The 18,305-nt window shown below is 49.9% G+C and overlaps 1 protein-coding gene and 1 long non-coding RNA gene across 4 annotated transcripts; one reads left to right on the top strand and one right to left on the bottom strand.

Annotated features, from left to right (window-relative positions):
• Window positions 1–854: 854 nt before the first annotated feature.
• LOC142034522 (uncharacterized) lies at window positions 855–7,822 on the top strand. Of its 2 annotated transcripts, none has more exons than XR_012651677.1 (3): window positions 855–1,445; window positions 2,156–2,335; window positions 3,742–7,822. It is a non-coding gene; the product is annotated as an uncharacterized LOC142034522 (long non-coding RNA). The 2 variants fall into 2 exon arrangements; XR_012651676.1 differs by having other exon boundaries at window positions 855–2,335; window positions 3,742–4,431; window positions 4,978–7,822.
• A 135-nt stretch (window positions 7,823–7,957) lies between these two features.
• ZBTB2 (zinc finger and BTB domain containing 2) lies at window positions 7,958–17,848 on the bottom strand. 2 transcript variants are annotated; one of them, XM_075035980.1, is made up of 3 exons: window positions 17,405–17,848; window positions 13,216–13,399; window positions 7,958–11,255 (listed from the first exon to the last, which is right to left on the bottom strand). In XM_075035980.1, the coding sequence occupies exons 2-3, from the start codon at window positions 13,386–13,388 to the stop codon at window positions 9,893–9,895; spliced, it is 1,536 nt and encodes a 511-aa protein (XP_074892081.1). In that variant the 5' UTR covers window positions 13,389–13,399; window positions 17,405–17,848; the 3' UTR covers window positions 7,958–9,892. The 2 variants fall into 2 exon arrangements, with proteins under 2 accessions (XP_074892081.1, XP_074892080.1); XM_075035979.1 differs by lacking the exon at window positions 17,405–17,848 and adding an exon at window positions 15,853–16,488.
• Between the last annotated feature and the right edge of the window lie 457 nt (window positions 17,849–18,305).

Raw genomic sequence — 18,305 nt, 5'->3', positions numbered from 1 at the left:
TTGAAAGGCAGAAGCCCCTGCTTCCACTCTTGCTCTAAGATGGGGGCATGGTCTGACTGCAGAGAAAAACTGTTGTCATTGCAAGCTGCCCAAGTCACGTATGTGCCTTACAAAGTTATTGCAGCAACGTCTGCAATGTCAAAATCCTCTATAACTGTAAAAGACCTCGACGTTACTTCTGTGCCCTGTATGTTCCCACTCTCTTAAGAGCAAACAGTTATTAGAATGTAAAACAACCCAAACCAAAACAAAAAACCAAACTCCACCCCGAAACAGGAAAGGTGGTGTCCTTAGAGGCATGGTCACAGTTTTACAGCTTAGGTGGCTGCTTCCCCAGTATCTGCTGAGTCGTCTTTCAGACCCTAGACTCTCCCGGTTCAGCCCGAGCTGCTGTTTCACCACGCATCAGCTCTCCACCCCGCACGGCACAGCTCTGCGCACCGACGAAAGCCGATTCCAGATTTCTGCCGATTCCTCCAGCTGATTTCTGCATTTGTTTCGCTTGCAGCAGATGGAGCTCAGGAAAGACGTGTGGCATTGTGGCCCTTTGCTCTGGGACACACCTCTACCCACGGAGACTCCCCAGGGCAGCAATACTCTGGCCTGTGGGACGGACCACGCATTGCCCCAGCCGGTCCAGTTTTAAGTAAAACTGTGGTGTTACCAAACCAACTGGGAGGACTCCACTTCTGCCGCCCACGCCAGCACCGCGCTCCGGGTGGGGCAAGCCCACGAAGCTCCTCAGGCGCCCAGCACCACCCTCACGCACCCCGCCGCCTCAGGCGGGACGGCGGCTGACGGCCTCCCGCCGCCGGCGCCCTGCCGCCCCGCGCATGCGCGGCCCTCACCGCCCCCTCCGCTGCCCCGGAGATGGCCGCCGCGGCGCTGCGGGAGGGCCCTCACCGCTCCCCCGCGGAGCCGCCCGGCCGCTGCGGGCCGGAGCCGCCCCCTGCGGGCCGGAGCCGCCCCCACCGGTGCCCGCGGCTACTGCAGCGGCCCCTGCCCTGCCCTGCCCTGCCCGCGCGGAGTACCGAGCGCCGCCTGACGCCGCCGAGCCGTGAGTGCCAGCCTCCGGCGGGCCTGCGCGCCCGGCCCCGCCGCTGCCGCCAGGGCCGACCCCTGCGGCCGTCCTCGCTGCCCTGCCCGGGCGAGGGGAGCCCCACCGGACCTCAGCGTTACTTGGGGTGCACTTGGCGGGCCCTGGCCTCTCGGGGCTGGGAGCCGGGGTGCGGGCTGCTGCTCCGTCGCCGCAGCTGCGGGTGCTTGGCGTTGTGGGGAGGAGGAAGGTGCGGGGACGGGGGAGCGGCGCAGGGTGACGGTCGCGCCCTTCCAGCCATACCTGTGGTATGTCTTTTTTTTAAAATGCAGGTCCTACTGCAGCTCTACCGAAAAATGAGCACGTAGGGCAGGAAAACTTTGAACTTTAATAAACTCGGCGGACACAGGTGAGGTTTGTCGGAAGGTTCTTCGTCAGTTCTTGTACGCAAATCAGGGCTCGTCCTGGGTCTCTTCCCTGTGTCAGTATTGCCAAAGATGTCTCACGTAAGCCTCAAATTGCGATTTTAAGAAGAAAAATCTGCATAAGAGTGCAGTCATACAAAAGAATAAGATTATTATTGAACAATTATGAGTCAACTTTCTGTGTACATGTCTCTGTGTGGAGGCTTGCGTGCCAGCAACTGGAGCAGTGGTGGTTTGGTGATGGGGCATCACCTTCCTTTCCTCATCAGTGCATGCAAATCACATGCTTTGAGTGACTGTTTCACTTCACGTCCTCCCAAGTACTGCTGTTGGGGTGGAAGGACCTGACCCAGAGTGTGTGTAGCCCTCCCTGTTTTCCAGGCTTTACCCTTTTGTGGGCAGTCAGGAAAGACCTGCTCCTGCTAAGATGGGAAGCTCACACTAGCAGTTTAACACCAGCACAGAGGCTGTGACCAGTGTCAATGCTTAGGGCTGCCCAAAAGCATGTGCTTGTCCTTGTCTAGGGCTGCACTTGCAGGGGCTGACTGTGCCACCATGAAATCGACCCAGTTTGCAGTCAACTCCTTTTGAGGGGAAATGGTCTTGGTCAGTCCTGAATGGCAGATATAACAATATAATACATATATGTATAATAAAATCTAATAATATTTAAAATTATGTATTTTCTCATCAGTGAAGATGTGAAAAGATCCCCCCACCTTGTGTACCTGCCGCTGCAAGCCTCGGGACTTTGTGCTGTTGAGTGCTCTGCAGACTACCCTGCAAAGGGCTCTGCTCTCTGGAGCAAGCCTGCTGCAAGGCAGGGCTGCGAGAGCCCTTTCTGCCTGCTTTGGCTTTCCGGTGCAGCCTCTCGGTAAGGGATTGCTGTCACAGAGATGCTCTTTGGGCTGCTGTGCAGTGCCTGCCCCCGTGAAGGGCTGCTGGCCGGCCAGCCAGGACGCCTGGGTGGTTGCGCTGGTGTGACTGCACCATCTAGTGCTGTCTTCTGCAAACTCACCGCTTGTCTTAGAGCCTAAAGGAGGCTCGACTGGTTGCTCACAGGTCGACAGGGATTGCACCTCAAAAGTGCGTAGAACCATACTTCCTCTTTCGTAATGCCCCAAAAGCGGGAGAAATTGATGTGGCAAAGGCAGCAGCTTCTTCTAGCCACTGTCTTCCCTGTTAGGTGAGCTTCCATCCCACTTGCACAGCCATTAGAGAGGAAGAAGCATGGCACAGCGCTGGCTTGCATCAGTGCTGCACGTGCACAAAATGTATGTGTGAAATAATGAGCTGCTTCAGTGGGCTCTGAAGGGAAAACGCAGGTTCAGTTCTGAATTGCTAGCTGCATTCAGTGCCAGTCTGAATCAAATCGGGAAACGATAAGGCAACAGCAGAAATAAGGCCCAGACCCAGCGCGGCTGCTCACTCGGCTCCTGCTCAGGTGCTGCCCTAAGGCACAGCTCCTGCGAAGGCCTGATCTGTGCTGAGAGCAGTGTCTTTTGGCTGCAGAAGGAGCGGCATGTACGCTGGATGCTGAGGCCAGAAGGAGATAAGGTCTGCTGCCTCTGCAGCCTTGCCGGAGTAACTGTTTGGTAGTTTCTGATAAGCCTGGAAGTCTTCAGGACTTAATGCAACAAGCCACAGGAAGGGTGTCGACCAGACTTCTGAGCTGGAAGGCAGGAATATGCTAGCTTATCCCAAAAGGCGTTTGGAAGCACATCCATCAGCAGCTGGGCTGCTGAGTCTCTCCTGCTTCCTTGGGTGATAGAGGGGACACCTGCAGCATGATGCAGGAGGAAGGATAAGCAACCCACCCCTCAGCCAGGCAACTCTTTTGCTCATAAGCATGTGGATTAGTGACTTCATGAGTTAATGAGCATGTTTATTGTTGAATCAATAAATCAGAGAATTGAGAATCTAGACTAGTTTGTCAAAAGGGGATTGAGTCCTTGTTTGATTTTTACCTAATGAGCTCATGAAATAAAGCTTGATTCACAGAGTAGTACATTGCTCTGTGAATTTGAGAGACCCAAATGAACCATATCAATCCACAAAATAATTCACTGCTGAAACTGCAATTACACAATACAGTAGTAACAAAATGGAAAATGCTTCAACCATGTGGTTGAGAGATTAAGGAACAGGATTGAAGGAAACATGGATTTATCAGGAAGCTCCCTTAATGTATCGGGTTTGCGTGGCAAGGGTTTGGTAGCGAGGGGGCTACAGGGGTGGCTTCTGTGAGAGGGTGCTAGAAGCTTCCCCTATGTCCGACAGAGCCAATGCCAGCTGGCTCCAAGATGGACCTGCTGCTGGCCAAGGCCAAGCCCATCACTGATGGTGGTAGCTTGTCTGCAATAACATATTTAAGAAGGGGCGGAGGGGAGAACAAATGGCAACTTCAGCCAGAGAGAGGAGTGAGAACATGTAAGAGAAAACAACCCTGCGGACACCAAGGTCAGTGAAGAAGGAGGGGGAGGAGGTGCTCCGGGTGCCAGAGCAGAGATTTCCCTGCAGCCCGTGGGGAAGACCACGGTGAGGCAGGCTGTCCCCCTGCAGTCCATGGAGGTCCACTGTGGAGCAGATATCTGCCTGCAGCCCGGGGAGGACCCCACGTTGGAGCAGGTGGGTGCCCGATGGAGGCTGTGACCCCACAGGAAGCCCGTGCTGGAGCAGGCTTCTGGCAGGACCTGTGGCACCGTGGAGAGAGGAGCCCACGCTGGAGCAGGTTTTCTGGTAGGGCTTGTGACCCCGCAGGGGACCCACGCTGGAGCAGTCTGTGCCTGAAGGACTGCAGCCTGTGGAAGGGACCCACACTGGAGCAGTTTGTGAAGAACTGCAGCATATGGGAAGGACTTATGCTGGAGAAGTTCATGGAGGACTGTCTCCCGTGGGAGGGACACCACACTGGAGCAGGGGGAGAGTGAGGAGTCCTGCCCCTGAGGAGGAATGAGCGGCAGAGACAAGGTGTGATGAACTGACTGCAACCCCCCATTCCCCATCACCCTGCGCTGCTGGGCGGGGAGGAGGTAGAGAAAATTGGGAGTGGAGTTGAGCCTGGGAAGAAGGGAGGGGTGGGGGGAAGGTGTTATAAGATTTGCTTTTATTTCTCATTATCCTACTCTGATTTGATTGGTAATAAATTAAATTAATTTTCCCCAAGCTGAGTCTGTTTTGCCCGTGATGGTAATTGGTGAGTGATCTCTCCCTGTCCTTATCTCGACCCACGAGCCTTTAGTTTTATTTTCTCTCCCCTGTCCAGCTGAGTGGGGGAGTGATAGAGTGGCTTTGGTGGGCACCTGGCCTTCAGCCAGGGTCAACCCACCACACTTAGAAAGCGTAGGGCCTGCTTCAAAACCGAGCCTGACACAGTCAGCAGATTGGAGAGAGGCTGTGGATCTGTGCTGAGGCACGCTGGAATGGTGGGGTACCTCCTCCACACTCTGCAGAGCAGTACAGAAAGTGTACATTTGTGTTAACTTGCATTTTGTGGCTCTGCTTCTCTCCGAGTAGATTTCCTAAGGTTCTGGGAAAGCTTTGCTTTTGGCCAAGGCAACAGACATGGACTGAATACGAGGAAGTCCTGCTGGCAGCTCCGTTGGCACAAGGGCTGAAATACCGGCACTGCAAGGGGTGGCAACAGTTACTGACAGCTGCTCAGGGACCTGAGCTGAGCTCTGCATCTTGGTACACGTGATCTGTTCAAAAGCATGGATGCATGGACAGCATGGCAGCAAGGCTGTACTGCAGAGGAAGTGTGCTTCATGGTTTTGGCTAAATTTCATTAAAATATGTCCTTTTTAATGGCAGGCTTGATAGAAGCCCATACTTAAGGACAGTCAGAGTTTCTCTTGTAGAGATGATCACGGATCATTTGGCAAATATACATCAACGAAGCATGCTGCAAAAGACTTCTTGCTTCTTTCTGTGTTTTGTTCTGGTTTTGGTACGAGTGGGATTTCATTGTCCAGTGACAACAACAGGCATTTTTACAAACAAAACCAAATGAACAAAACAAGAACTGTAGATATGGAAACATACTGGCTCAGGCAGGACGAACAGCCAGCCTTTATCACCACTGGTAGTACATCTAGATTTCATTATGAAGGTACGCTGCTGTAATTAACAGCATAATACTTACAGTGTTGAAGTAAGAATGTTAAGTGGAATTTGTTTTCTTTAAGTAGCCTAGCTACTCCTGATTGTTCATAGCTATGAAGTATCTTGCCACTTTAAAACATTTTTTGACTTTTAGGAAGCAATAAATAACAGAGTCAATGACAGAACTCCAAAATGAACTCTCCCTTAGTTGTGTTTACTTTTTAAGATTAAAAGGTGTGGAAATACAATCAAGGAGGAGTACTTTAACCTGGTTAAGAATGAATCATTTCGGTCTTCAATTGCTTGGGCTGAAGATAACTAAAGAACTATATTACTCGCCAAAAAGGCAAACTACCTAAAAAAGGTAATCCTGCCGTTAAGCAGATTGGGAAGAACTATTGCAAGGGATTGTGATGCTACCGGCCACCATCGAACTTGCTCTTGTCTAACCAGGTTTCCTTTAACTAATGTAAAAGATTTTGCAATGTTGAAGAAGTTACTTAAAGCAAACAGGAAGAAATCTACTTTTCTTTTTTTTTTTTTTTCTTGTGACTGACTACCGCTTGTGACTGGAGCTATTATTTTATGGGATTTGGAGCTGAACAGCCAGAAAGCAGATTTTTTTAAACAGCAAGATAGCAATTTAAGGCCCTGCAGTGTAAACAGGAGCACAGTTTAAACTATTCAATGTTTGTAACACTAGTATCTTCTAATAAATTATCCCCCTGCAGAAGCAGAATGATAGACCAGTGACCAAGAAGATACTTGATAAAAAGCTGACAAAAAATACTGATTGATTGCAGAGGACTGCAAACTTCGCTTTCAGAAGTGATAATCATCTGTTCTTTCTATTGAGCAGATGATAGATTTGTAGGTGTTTGGTACTGCTGAAGTCAAGGCAGAGGTGTCTTGCCCATTAACTTTGAAATTACTCCTTTGGAAATACACAGGGGCTGAAGGTCCAGCCCACAGCCTTGAATGACAGATTTTCACTGATTATTCAGTGGTTCCTGCAAAGCTGTCCTCTTTTGTTTGGTAGAAAATTCACAACTTCAGCAGGTGGGCAGACTGAATGAGTAATGAGCAACTTGGTCACAAATTTCTGAGTTAAAAGATAAAACCTGAAGTTATCCCTAGCTGTAGTAATAATAATTCAGATGGGGTTTAACAAAGAAGCTTGAACAAAACTATAGTTGTGCTGCAATTACTCAAATTCTCGATGGAACTGTTAAAAACCCAAATATACTGTTCCACTGCTCAAGCAATGAGAGGCAGTGAGTTTAACATGACTATAGAGCATCAGACGATAAAGGGTATTTAAAATAAACCATTATCATAGCTGAACACATATAAAAATAATCTCTTTATTGTGATTTTTTTTCTCTTTACCTGACAGTGGTATTTCTTAAGCATAAATATTAACATGAAAAAGTATCTCTGCTGAGCCTGCAATTTCATGTTTCTTGCAGCAGCAGTGCTGTCATAACCAACTTCGTCCCCGGCTGCTTGTTCCCTGCGCTACACTGCCCCTTCTTTCTGGGCAGTACACAGCGTGCGAGGCCACACTGCCCACCAAATGAGGGACCTGACCAAGTGGAGTCACCGCTTCCCACCCTCTTCACCCTGGACGTTGCCAGCAGCAACGCTGGCTTCAGTAAGCCTCCTTCCTTTGCCCTTGCATAATCCGTGAGTCGTCTGAAATGCTCTGCAGAGCTGAAATAGGGAACAGATTTGACAGAAAAATAGCATTTTTTTAAGACTGGTTGTTTTTCAGTGGGATCAGTTCAGTTGAGCCCATTCAACCTGTAACTAAATGAGCAAACACCATGTTCTCCAAACAGGGGAGAAGGAGAGGTGAGAGCAGGAATAAGGTAAGGACCCAGGGCTGCTGAATGTCTCAAAAAATGGTGCATCCATGTGTACCCTTCTGATACAACCAGCCACCTGGGGAGTTGAGCTAAACTGTTGTACTCTGCACTGGAGCAGAGCTGGAGCGCTGTAAAAAAAGAGCATCTGACTAAGCAGTAACTAATAGCCGAGGCGGCAGCACCTTTAGCAGCTGTAGTCATTTTGGAAATGAACTTGTGACTATCCCCTAAACCACAGCTACCTCAAAAGCCGACCTTACCCTGAATTAGGAAAGATTTATTCTTCTGTTTTCCTACTCTGAGAGCATTTCAGACTAAGTGAGATGAAATAAAAAACACACTTAAAGAAATTATATTGGTAGATGAAGACTCTAAAGTAAAGTTTTAAAATGGGCAACACTAAAATAATTCTGTACGATGTCATCTTTTTTACCTCAAAACACTTGTATACTTTGAAGTAAAATCAATTGATTTTAAATCTATTACTCTAATACAAGAGAGATAATAAACTTAACACCACTTACAATAAACTTTACAATAATTGTCACGTTATAATAAACTGGAAAAAATGAATATGCAGTGACTTTTTGTGCTAAATCCACTGTTATAAGCTTTAGTGAGCTATTTGTTCATCTGTGTGACGGAGGTTTTAGTCCTATAGACAACACATTGCTTGGCTTTTAAACCAATTCAGGAAGAGCTCTTTCAGGAAGATCAAAAACCAACAACCTTTCACCTTCAACTCAATAAATCATATCCCATTTAATTCAGTTTTTATTCAATGAAATGATGTATAAAAACTTACAAATCTGAGAACTTAACTATACACAAAAAGATGATATTCAGTTTAAACGTATACACAGAGAAGAGCTGTGGTTTGTGACTTGCCCTCTCCCGCCCCTCCCCCCAAAACACACACTGTCTCCATTTACGATGGGGCAATTATTCTGTCCGCTTATGCCTTCTGTTGGCCCAGTTATTGCTCGGTGGGCTTCATTGCTGCTGTCAGTTTAGGTTTTTAGGCTACCAGCAAAAAATCTGGGCATCTATATAAAATAATAAGAATCAACAACTTGATTTTTAACACAAAGATGCAGTGCTACCATCAGCAGTAACTAAAACTACAGAATTCACCCTTTCAATTTTTCCAGACTTTGTCTTGGCTTTGAAAATAATGGGACTCTCACAGAGCAGAATTTGCCAGCCAGCACTACAGATTCACTTCAAAACAACCATGATCCCCTGTTGCTAGAACGTCTCTGCACTACTTTTTCTTCCTCTTAACTCATGCCATTAGACCAAATGAAATCATGGACATTCCTTGCTTGAGTAAGGCAATAAAGCTTTTCTCTCTCCTTTCATCCAGAATGACTCAAACCTATAGCTAACACCACATGCATGTGCTGCACTAATGATGGTACAGTGCTCACCAGTATGTCACTTCTCTAGTTTCCTTTGCAGCTTGGGTGCCAACACTTACCTATTAGCTTCTCTTCAACAGGCCAATAAAAATGCACACAGCTCAGGACGTTTTAAGTTTGATTAAAAATAACCTGTGCAATGACTAGTTTTGTCAAACAACTAAAAGACTTTCTGGGCTGAATCTGAGAGTAGACGGCCAGTTACTTAAAAAGGATGTGTGCATTTATTTACCTGTACCAAATATACACACAAACACTTTCTATATATATATATATAAATCTTTATACATATACAGTGTTTTATATATATATAAAGATTGCCATCACATTATTATTACAGCTACTTAAGTCAAAATTTGACTAAGTAACTACTTTGCTTGACTCGATGCATCTGAAACAGATACCCAAAGGCATACTTGAAAGAAAACATAAGGCTAAAAGAAACCCAACACCCTCAGCTCTTTTTAACTCAATGAACAGAGATTTTTGCATTCGTTGCAAAAAGTTCTGAGGGTTTTAAGTTATAACCTTAATCAACTTGCATGTGGACTTCTAAAAAGCATGGTGTTTAATTTGCCAGATCTTCCCGAAATGCCTTTTACCAGGGAAAGTAATATACATATATATATATATATATATATTTTCTTTGCTTACCAAACTGATACTCTGTTTCTCATTACACTCATCATTGTATCTAAATACACTTTTAAGCAATCTAAATTTTGTTTAAAATCTATTAAATTTGGATTAACTAATACTATCAACATAGTTAGCTGGATTATTTTTTCACACGTTCCTTTGTATTAAAATCAATTATGTTGTGGTTTGATGCAAGAGCTTTTTGTTTGTTTTGGTGGGAGAGGCAAAGTCCAATTTCCTAACGCGCCAGTACAGTTCTGGTTGCTGAAGACAAAGGGTGGGAAGGAGGCTGGTGGAAAAGATGGCAGGGGTAAGTGAGGTAAGAGGTGGGGGGAGGAAAAAATTGATTTAATAAAAAATGAGTAAAGAAATTTTAAAAAATTGATATAGGTTTCACATTCAGTCTAACAACACTGCTTCCTGCTCCTTTTTGATGGAGGCTAACACTGCATTATCAGTCTCTGTGGCTTCTGTGTCCCCACCACCTAGCAGAATGGAGCGATCTTCTTCTAGTGTAAAGACAGAGTTTTGATTTTGGCACGAATGTTTGACTACTTCATTGGGAGTTGAAAACGTTTTGTCACACAAGTTACATTTGTAGGGCTTGTTGGTCTGTACTAGCATGTTGTCCATTTGACTGCCTTCCTCAAAAGTACAGAGTTCCAGAGTCTGTTTGTCCACCATCGTGTACGTGTCCATGCTCTGGTTTAGGCACACGTGTCTGGCAGCCTGGTTAGCCCTACAAAAGCTTTTGTCACAAGTGCTGCACTTGAAGGGCTTGCCAGTGTGTATGTACATGTGCTCCCTCCAGTGGCTTTTCTGAATAAATTTGCGACCACAGATGGAACATTCGTATTTCCGTCTTTTTACTTCCCTCTCTTGGTCTGCCTGCTCCAAGTTGTCTATGTCTGCAATATCAGAAGGGGGCGGTGTCTCTGACTGCTGCTGCCCATCAATTATAGGGGAGTCTGAGATCTGCTGCAGCTCGCTGTCACTAATCATCCCTGCTTCAGGCACTTCCACAGCATCTTTATCAGCTGTGTTGTTACAGAGAGACAAAGAAATATTACTTTCTCCCTGCTGGCTAGACGTGAAGGGAACTCCCGTGTGGATCTGCAGGTGCTCACGCAAACTACTTCGCAAATTGAACCGGCGACCGCAGAGGTGGCAGGCATAGTATTTTGGGAAACTTCCATTCCTTTTCATAATGCTTGGCTTGACATGTGCTATTGTGAGTGAGGCAGGCTGTTCATCTGAAGAAGATGCTTCCATGTTGGCCTCTTCTCCTGCAGGTGAATTATTACCAGCAGCAGATACCAATTCTGGAGATAAAGAAGATGGCAATGGGTCAGAAGTGGACATATTTGTCCGGGTCACTTGTGGCAGAGTTGTAGCTAACTGTGAGAGCTGTGGGCCTTCAGAAACCTGCTCTTGGTTCATCCGTGATGTCTGTGGCCTTGGTTCTCGCCCGAGTTTGTCAGTCGCTGATGTAACCTTAGTGGGATGTCTTATCTGGTGATCTGCGATCTGAATGCCATATAATGAAGATGCTAATGGAAAAACTTGATCCGGGTGAGAAAAAGTTCCCTGACTTGCAAGGCTGGCCTCTTGAATTAGTGGATATGCATGCAGAAACTTTATTCCCTGTTCTAGTCGAACTGGGTCAATGAGCTGCGGTGCCATCTTCCCAGTGTACATCAAATGCAAGAGATAACTGAAGATGTCTGGCTGTATGTCAGTTGCTTTCAAACGGACACATTCACTGAAAGGTGAAACAAAATGATCAATAAGAGATAAGGAAAATCTTTTTTACCAGATCTAGGTTATTCAAGCATTGATAAAAATCAGAGGCATCTACTTAAAATCAAAAGACAGAATCTGCAATGAACATAGAGAAACGCTTTAACGTGAAAGAGCTAATCTTATTGCCACTTGAAAGATGACATTTTTTTCCTCAGGGAGGTAACTGGCTTGAAAGACAAAGCTGTCCCATTGCAATCTACACCCTTCTAAATTGCTGTTAAATTACAGATTAGTTGTCACATGTTAATATATTTTGTAAATCGCAAAGACATTTTTCCCCCTTTTTTGGTTGGATTCAAACCCATCTGTAGCTGAATTTAAACCTGCTAGCACCAGACTCTAAATTCACAATCCATTAAACTTTTCTGAGTACTTAGCCCTGAAAACACCTAAAACTCATCTGGCACTTGCCTGTTTGGCTTCCGTGTCTTACCACTGTCTACAGCTACAGTTCTGCAAATGTGTGGTATAACCTTGTCTCAACTGCATTACCATCCAGAAACCATGCAGGACAGGGTGTGAATCCCCTGAGGATCTGATGCAACAGGTGTAGCCTGAGCACATCTAACCAGTGGAGGCCAGGCTCCTTACAAAGCAGAACAGTAGCTTCTTTCCTTGAATAGGGAGGAAGAAATGGTAGCACCAGGGTATGCCTGGTCAGCCTAAGGCCAGTCCCTTGGTTAGAGTGCTCAACAAGGGGAGACGCTTTGGCTGTGATGCCCTCTTCAGCCTAACAGGACTGAAACCAACACCATCCTCTAGCTGAGAGCGTGCCCTATGCATCAACCGTTAGGATACTCTGGACTGAAACACCCACCACTCCTCCGGTTGAAGCGGGATCTCTGTGCAGAAAGAGAGGCAAGGTTCACAGAAGAAGAAAGAAAATCAGCAACATCTTGGTTAGGCCAGTTAGCTACCAGGAAAGGATCTGGGTTTCTAATCGTTTTTCAGAGTTATTTGTAGCTCTTGTATTAAACAAACATTAAATAAGAGACAGAAATCGAGAAATGGACATGACTGCACGCTGTGTTCTGAATGCTTTAACCACAGTAGGTTACCAAGCTGAGGAGGAATGATAGCCAATTCTTCCATTTCTTAAGGTGCACCCTTCTTGAGCTCTCTCTCTGACTGCTTTTGAAGTCAGATATATTACTCAAAAGTAAACTTTGCAATGGTGTCTTTCAGAGATGACTGTGCACTCTTGATGGAGCATCAAGACCAATACATCTGCCTGCAGTCCTGTCTCAGAAGGGCAAATGCACTTCTGTCCCTGACGTTTACTTTTGGCTAAGAACTCTTAAGAATTTCACTCACTCAATATAAACTTCTGGAGATAGTTCAAATAACTGAGAAAAATAAAAGACAAAAAAAAATCTTTAAAAGTTTTACACTTTTTTGTCTTTTCAATGCCCTCCATGTAATGCTGCCCACCCAAAAAAAAAAAAAAAAGAAACACAAACCCCCTTATAATTTGGTAAACTAAAAAAAAAACAACCAAAAAAACCCCAAACATATTAACCTCTTCTATAAGTCCCTTTCTCAAAATCTCCTAGCAAATACTTATTGGGTTGTATATAAGTTACAGAAATGTCAAGAATAGTGCCAAGACAGAGTAGAGGATAGTGAGTGGGGGAAGGAAAGTACAAGACTGAAGATGGGATCCTTTAAGTATTCAATTCTAGGAATTCTATGCTTTTTTAAGGATAAAGAACTTGTGCTAAATTATAACATTAGTGTTAATGAATCACAGTTTAACGTGTTTTAAAGTAAGATTCTAGTTTGCAGGTAAGACTGGATTCCCATATTCCTTAGGTCATAGCAAGAAGCAAAAAGAACATTTTCAGGTTTCAAAGTGTTGCTGGACCTCCTTAGCTTAGCTAACCGAACAACATTTAAACAGTGAACCTTTTTATAGTTACCTGGTTTGATGAACAAACAGCATCTTGAAGTAGTTGGAGAAAGAAGCAAGGACCGATTTGTGTGCCTTGAAGTAGACATCACCAATGGCAACTGTGCAGTCACACAGGAAACCGAACTCTCTCTGAGCATTTAGTTGCTGCAGCAGAATAAGTCCATGGTTGGCCAAATCCATTTTTTTACACTCTGAAAAGCAAATTACTTCCATGTAAAACTTAACAGTAGATGCATAGATGCAACAGTAGCTGTCTCTTAAGAGATACTTTCCTCTAATATCCATATGTCATGCTTTAGTAACACCTCTTAATCCCAAGCTGATATCCTACACGTAGGCAAGGATCTCTGTTTCACAATGGGCAATGCGATTCACAAAGATGCAAGTGATTTGCCAAGGCTTAAAGAGCAAAGGAGAGCCAGGACTAAAGAGTCCTGAAAAGGCATGGGGGACACACACGTGGATACAGAAAGATAAATAGCTAAAGGAGAGGAAGAAGTATGAATAAGTAGTAAAAACACCTATTTGTAATGGGAAGAACAAAGTATTTTGGCTGCCACTCGTCTGTTCAAACAGGAAAGATAAATCTCCCTTCTGATACCAGTCACCCTCACCTAAGTGGGTGAGAGACACAAGAGCAGAACCCAACAGAAGATAAATTAGATACTTTGAACTTGAATTTTCAGTGCCTCTGTGTATCTTTCACCTAGAAGTTATGTGTCCATCCAGCTGAATCCAAACCCAACATTAAATAATTAAGCATTTCTGATGGTTACACCCCCTCCTGGGAAATACCAGATACATACCTGAGTCTTCCCAGGCTGAAACAATGAATTCATTCTAGGCATTGGCAAGCCCTCTGGACTACCAGGACAGGAGGGGCCAATCCTTTCACCCGACAACTCTTATTTATCAAGATCAGCTACAACAGCATTTTGTGAGAAGCCTGCATGCCAGAGTGCCTCACGCTTGCCTAGCAAATCAAGAAACCCGAGGGGTGAGAGGTGCAGTTCCGTCCATCACTGGCCGTCGGCACAATGTAGGACAACTAACAGTGAAATGTGGCACCAACCTGAGCCCCCCTAAATCAGGGCTTCTGCAGGCCACCCCCCCCACCCCATGATTCAAGGGCAGCCTCAGAAGCAAGAATTGATAACGCTGGGAAAAAAACAACGAGGGAAACACATTAGGACAGTTGGGTATGGTTGGATGGATGAATATGGGGCTAGTAAGATCAACAAGTGGGTACAGACTTAACCAAAACAAATAAAGCTTTGAGCAGAAAAAGTGAAAGTATGAAGTAACGTAGGTCTCTATGTAGCCATGTAAAACAGCAAGAAAAGTCAACAAAATTCCTGGGCACGTTATGCCCAGAACAGTGCAGATGCTCTACAAACAGAAAAGAAAGAGAAGGTGAAACCAGAAGTGGATCAAAAGCAGTAAATTTATAAAAAGCCTTGGTTTTTTTCCCTCTGAAAATTCAACAGGCAGTTATCGAAATTTTCTGTAAGGTACAAATGGCTTGTTTCTTCTATACAGTGAGAGCGTGGCTTTTGGGGAAAGAGAATAAAAGTGTATTCCACATATGCCAATATGTTTAGTCATTGGAGAAACAAATATTTCTACTTGCTGGACAGTGCAGAATGCCCTTGTATTTAAACCAACAACCAGGCTGACCAAATGCATTCCTTTGCATTCACATGAGATCAGAACTCGTTTGAGTCAGGAGTGTAAGGGCAAAGAAAGACACGCAACTTAAGATACAGTTGATTATTTTCTTACAGTTAATAAGAGAAAAAAAAAATCAGGTTTCAACTCTCTTCAGGTCCATCCTCTACTCCCTAAGTTACTGTTTGGATAATTATGTTTGTACAAACAACGTGCTAAAATCCTCTCCCTCTCTCCAAAAGAGGGAATACTTGCTGTCAGCAGTAACAAAAATCACGTTGATGGCTATTTAATCCTGCAAGGTGCTCCATGCAGGTAGACTCTGTGATGTTACGGAAAACACGCTAGATTTTTTTTTTTTATTTCGTAGCTTTAATTTAGATTATTCTGTGTGCTACATTTTTTAATTCATCAGTGCAGAGTCTGGTTTGTACTTGGACAGCAAAACTGGTCAGGCAGAGCAAACCATCGGTGTGAGGGAACCCCAAACCAGAAAGGCATCCTTTCCAGTTATTATCACCCTAAGTTTGGTTAGCTTATAGTTTCACCCTTATCCAAGCAGCAGTCACTGTGCCAGTTGAAGCTGTTACCCTTCATCAGAGACCTGAATTAATCTTTGCACAAAATGATACGGCTTTTGTGCACGTGCACGACACTACGTTTTTGTGTGTATCTGAAAGATATTTAAATGCTTTGAACTGAAAACACTAGAAGAATTACACTCTGAAGAAATTATAACGGCAGAGGAAAAGAGCGAGGAAAGCACTGTGTCCCTCTTTTATATAGAAAGGGGCATGTTACAGGCATGGGTGCGTTCAGGAGCTTTACCCTCAGCTCAATAAGATGACGATTAACACCAGCAGGGCCGTATTTTAGTGCTGACCGACTGAACAACTGCGTACAATACGTCCCATGCCCCGATGCCCTACAGTGACAGTCCTTCCGTTGTAGGGTTGACAGGACTGGCCTGGCTCACCTGTACCACAACTTTTGACGTTACCCAATTTGCTCAACGGCGGGTGAAAAACCACGCGGGGCCGAGTCCTTTCGGAAAGCGTGCGTTTATTTCGGAGACCGCCGAGGGAAAAGCGGTGGGCGCAGGCCGAGGCCGAGGCGGTACCGCGCCGCGGAAGAGGAGGAACAGGCCGAGGAGGACAAGGCCGCCCGCGACGGGGCAGGAGGCGGGAGCACAGCCCGGCGGCCGCCCGGGCGGGGGAAGCCGGCCGCCCTGACAGGAAACAGCTGCCGGCCCGCCCCAAGCACAGCCCGGCGCTTCCCGCTCTGCCCTCGGGCACCTCGGCGCACACCAAACCTCCCGCCGAGACCCCCGCCGCTCCGTCCGCTCCGGCGGCAGAGGGGGCGACAGCGCGGCCCCCGGCTCCACACACGAACCCCGCACGGCGCGCCGGTCCCCGCGCCGCCGGGGACACCCCGAGCCGGACCGGCCCCGCCCGGCCACCGCGGGACCGCGCGCGCGCCGGCGGGGGGGGGAAGGGCCGGGGGGGGCGCGCGCCGCTCGGGCGCTCCCGCCGCCGCCTGCCGGCGCCGTAGCGCGCGGCGGGGCGCCGCTGGCGGCGGGCGGAGGAGGAGGGGGGGAGGGAGGCGTGGCCCGCCGCCCGCCCTCTCCCCCGCCCCCCTCGTCCCCGGAGTCACGCTCGGCCTCTGTGGCACAGGTGGCGGCGCCCTCCCATTGGCCGCCGGGGCGGAAGGCCGGGTGGCCGCGCGCCGCTCTCACTGGCTGCGTCCCGCCCCTCTCCCCCATCCCCACCCACCTCTCCCCCCTCCTCCCTCCCTCCCTCCCACCCGTCCCCCCCCCCCGCGCACGCCACGCGCGCACGGACGGACGGAGACGGCGCGAGACGCAGCGCGAGCGGAGCCGCCAGGGCGCGCGAGACGGGAACCGCCGCCGCCGCCGCCGCCGCCAGGGCCGCCCAGCCTGCCGAGGAGAGACAGGCGGGGCCGCCCCCTCCCGCTCCGCGCGGCGCCCTCCTCCCCCGCCCTTCCCTGCGCCGGATGCCGCCCGGGGGGGGGGGAGGCGCCCCGCTGCGGGCGGGAGGGAGGGCGCGCGGGCCCCAACCGGCCGAGCCGAGCCCGGCGCCGGGCGACACCGGCCCCCCCCCGCCCCTGCCCCCTCCCCCCTCCCTCCCTCCTTCCCCCGGCGCGGCCCGGCCCTCCCCTCCCCTCGGCGCGGGCCCATCCCCCCCCCGGGCTGTGTCCCGGATGGAGCCGCCCGGCCCGGCCCGGCCCGGCCCGGCGGGGGTTTGTCAGGAGGCCAGGCAGCCCCAGCGGCGCCAGGCGCGGCCCTCCTCCTCCTCCGCGCCCCCCTCGGCCCGCCGCGGCGCGGCCGGACCCCGCGGCCGGGCGCCCCCTCGCACACAATGAGGAGGAAGGGCCGAGCAGGCCCCGCCGCGCCCGCCCGCCACCGCCGCCGCCGCCTCAGCCCGGGCCGCGGCCGGTGCGGCGGGGCCGGGCGCACGTGCGGGCGGCGCCGGGATCCCCCGCGGGCGCGCGGCGCGGCCGGTGCTCACCTGGGGGGCGCGGGCCGCCGAGGCGCCTGGTGCCGCGCGGGCCGCCGCCGTCTCCGCGCCCAGCAGCAGCAGCAGCAACAACGGAGTCAGCGCGGCGGCGGCGGCGGCGGCGGCTTTTCCTGTCCGGTTACGTTAGGGTCACATGACCGAGAGCGGAGCACAGAGGCTGCAGCGAGGAGCCCCCGCCGGGGGGGAGGGGAGGCGGCGAGCGCTGTGGCGGCGGCAGCAGCAGCAGCAGGAGCCACCCAGCCCCCGCCCGCCCCTCCCTCCCCCGCCCGCCGCGCGCAGCGCGGGCCGCACCGGCGGCACCGGCACCGGGACCGGCCTCGCCGCCGCCGCTTCGCTCCTGCCGGGCGCCCCCCGGCCGAAAGCCTCGCTCCCCGGCGGAGCGGGGCTCGGGTCCTGTGGCGGGCGCGCTGCCCCTTTAAAACTCCCGGGGTGGTGGTGGTGGTGGTGGGGAGGGGGGGGCGGTGCAGCCCCCCGCACCCCCCCCCCCCTCCCCGCGCCTGTCGGGCTGCGGAATAACGGGCCGGGCCGCTGCCGGCTCCCCGGCGGGGACGGGGACGGGGCTGGGGCTGGGGCTGGGGCTGCGCTGCGCTGCGCTGGCCGCCGCCTTCCCGGCGCCCTGCCCGCCCCGCCGCGGCGGCAGAGGCTGCGCGCCCGGTGCCGCCGGGGGCGCCCGGCCTCGACGCCGGCGGGGGTGGGGGGGGCGGCGGCACCGGGTGGCTCCTGCCGGGCGACGCTGGGCGACCGAGCGAGGCTGGGGGCGGCGGGCGCGGGGACACTTCGGGTCCCCCCGCCCCCGCTCTCCCGGGGAGAAGTGGCGGGCGCAGGTGCGTCCCTCCGCCCCGCAACCCGCTGGGACCCGGCAGCGGGGGAGACGGGGACGAACCGGCGGCTG

This window comes from Buteo buteo, chromosome 9 (assembly GCF_964188355.1).
Source record: "Buteo buteo chromosome 9, bButBut1.hap1.1, whole genome shotgun sequence".
In the NCBI taxonomy this organism is placed as follows: Eukaryota; Metazoa; Chordata; class Aves; order Accipitriformes; family Accipitridae; genus Buteo; species Buteo buteo.
Note: the sequence above shows the minus strand (reverse complement) of the source record. Positions and strands in the feature narration are given on the sequence as shown.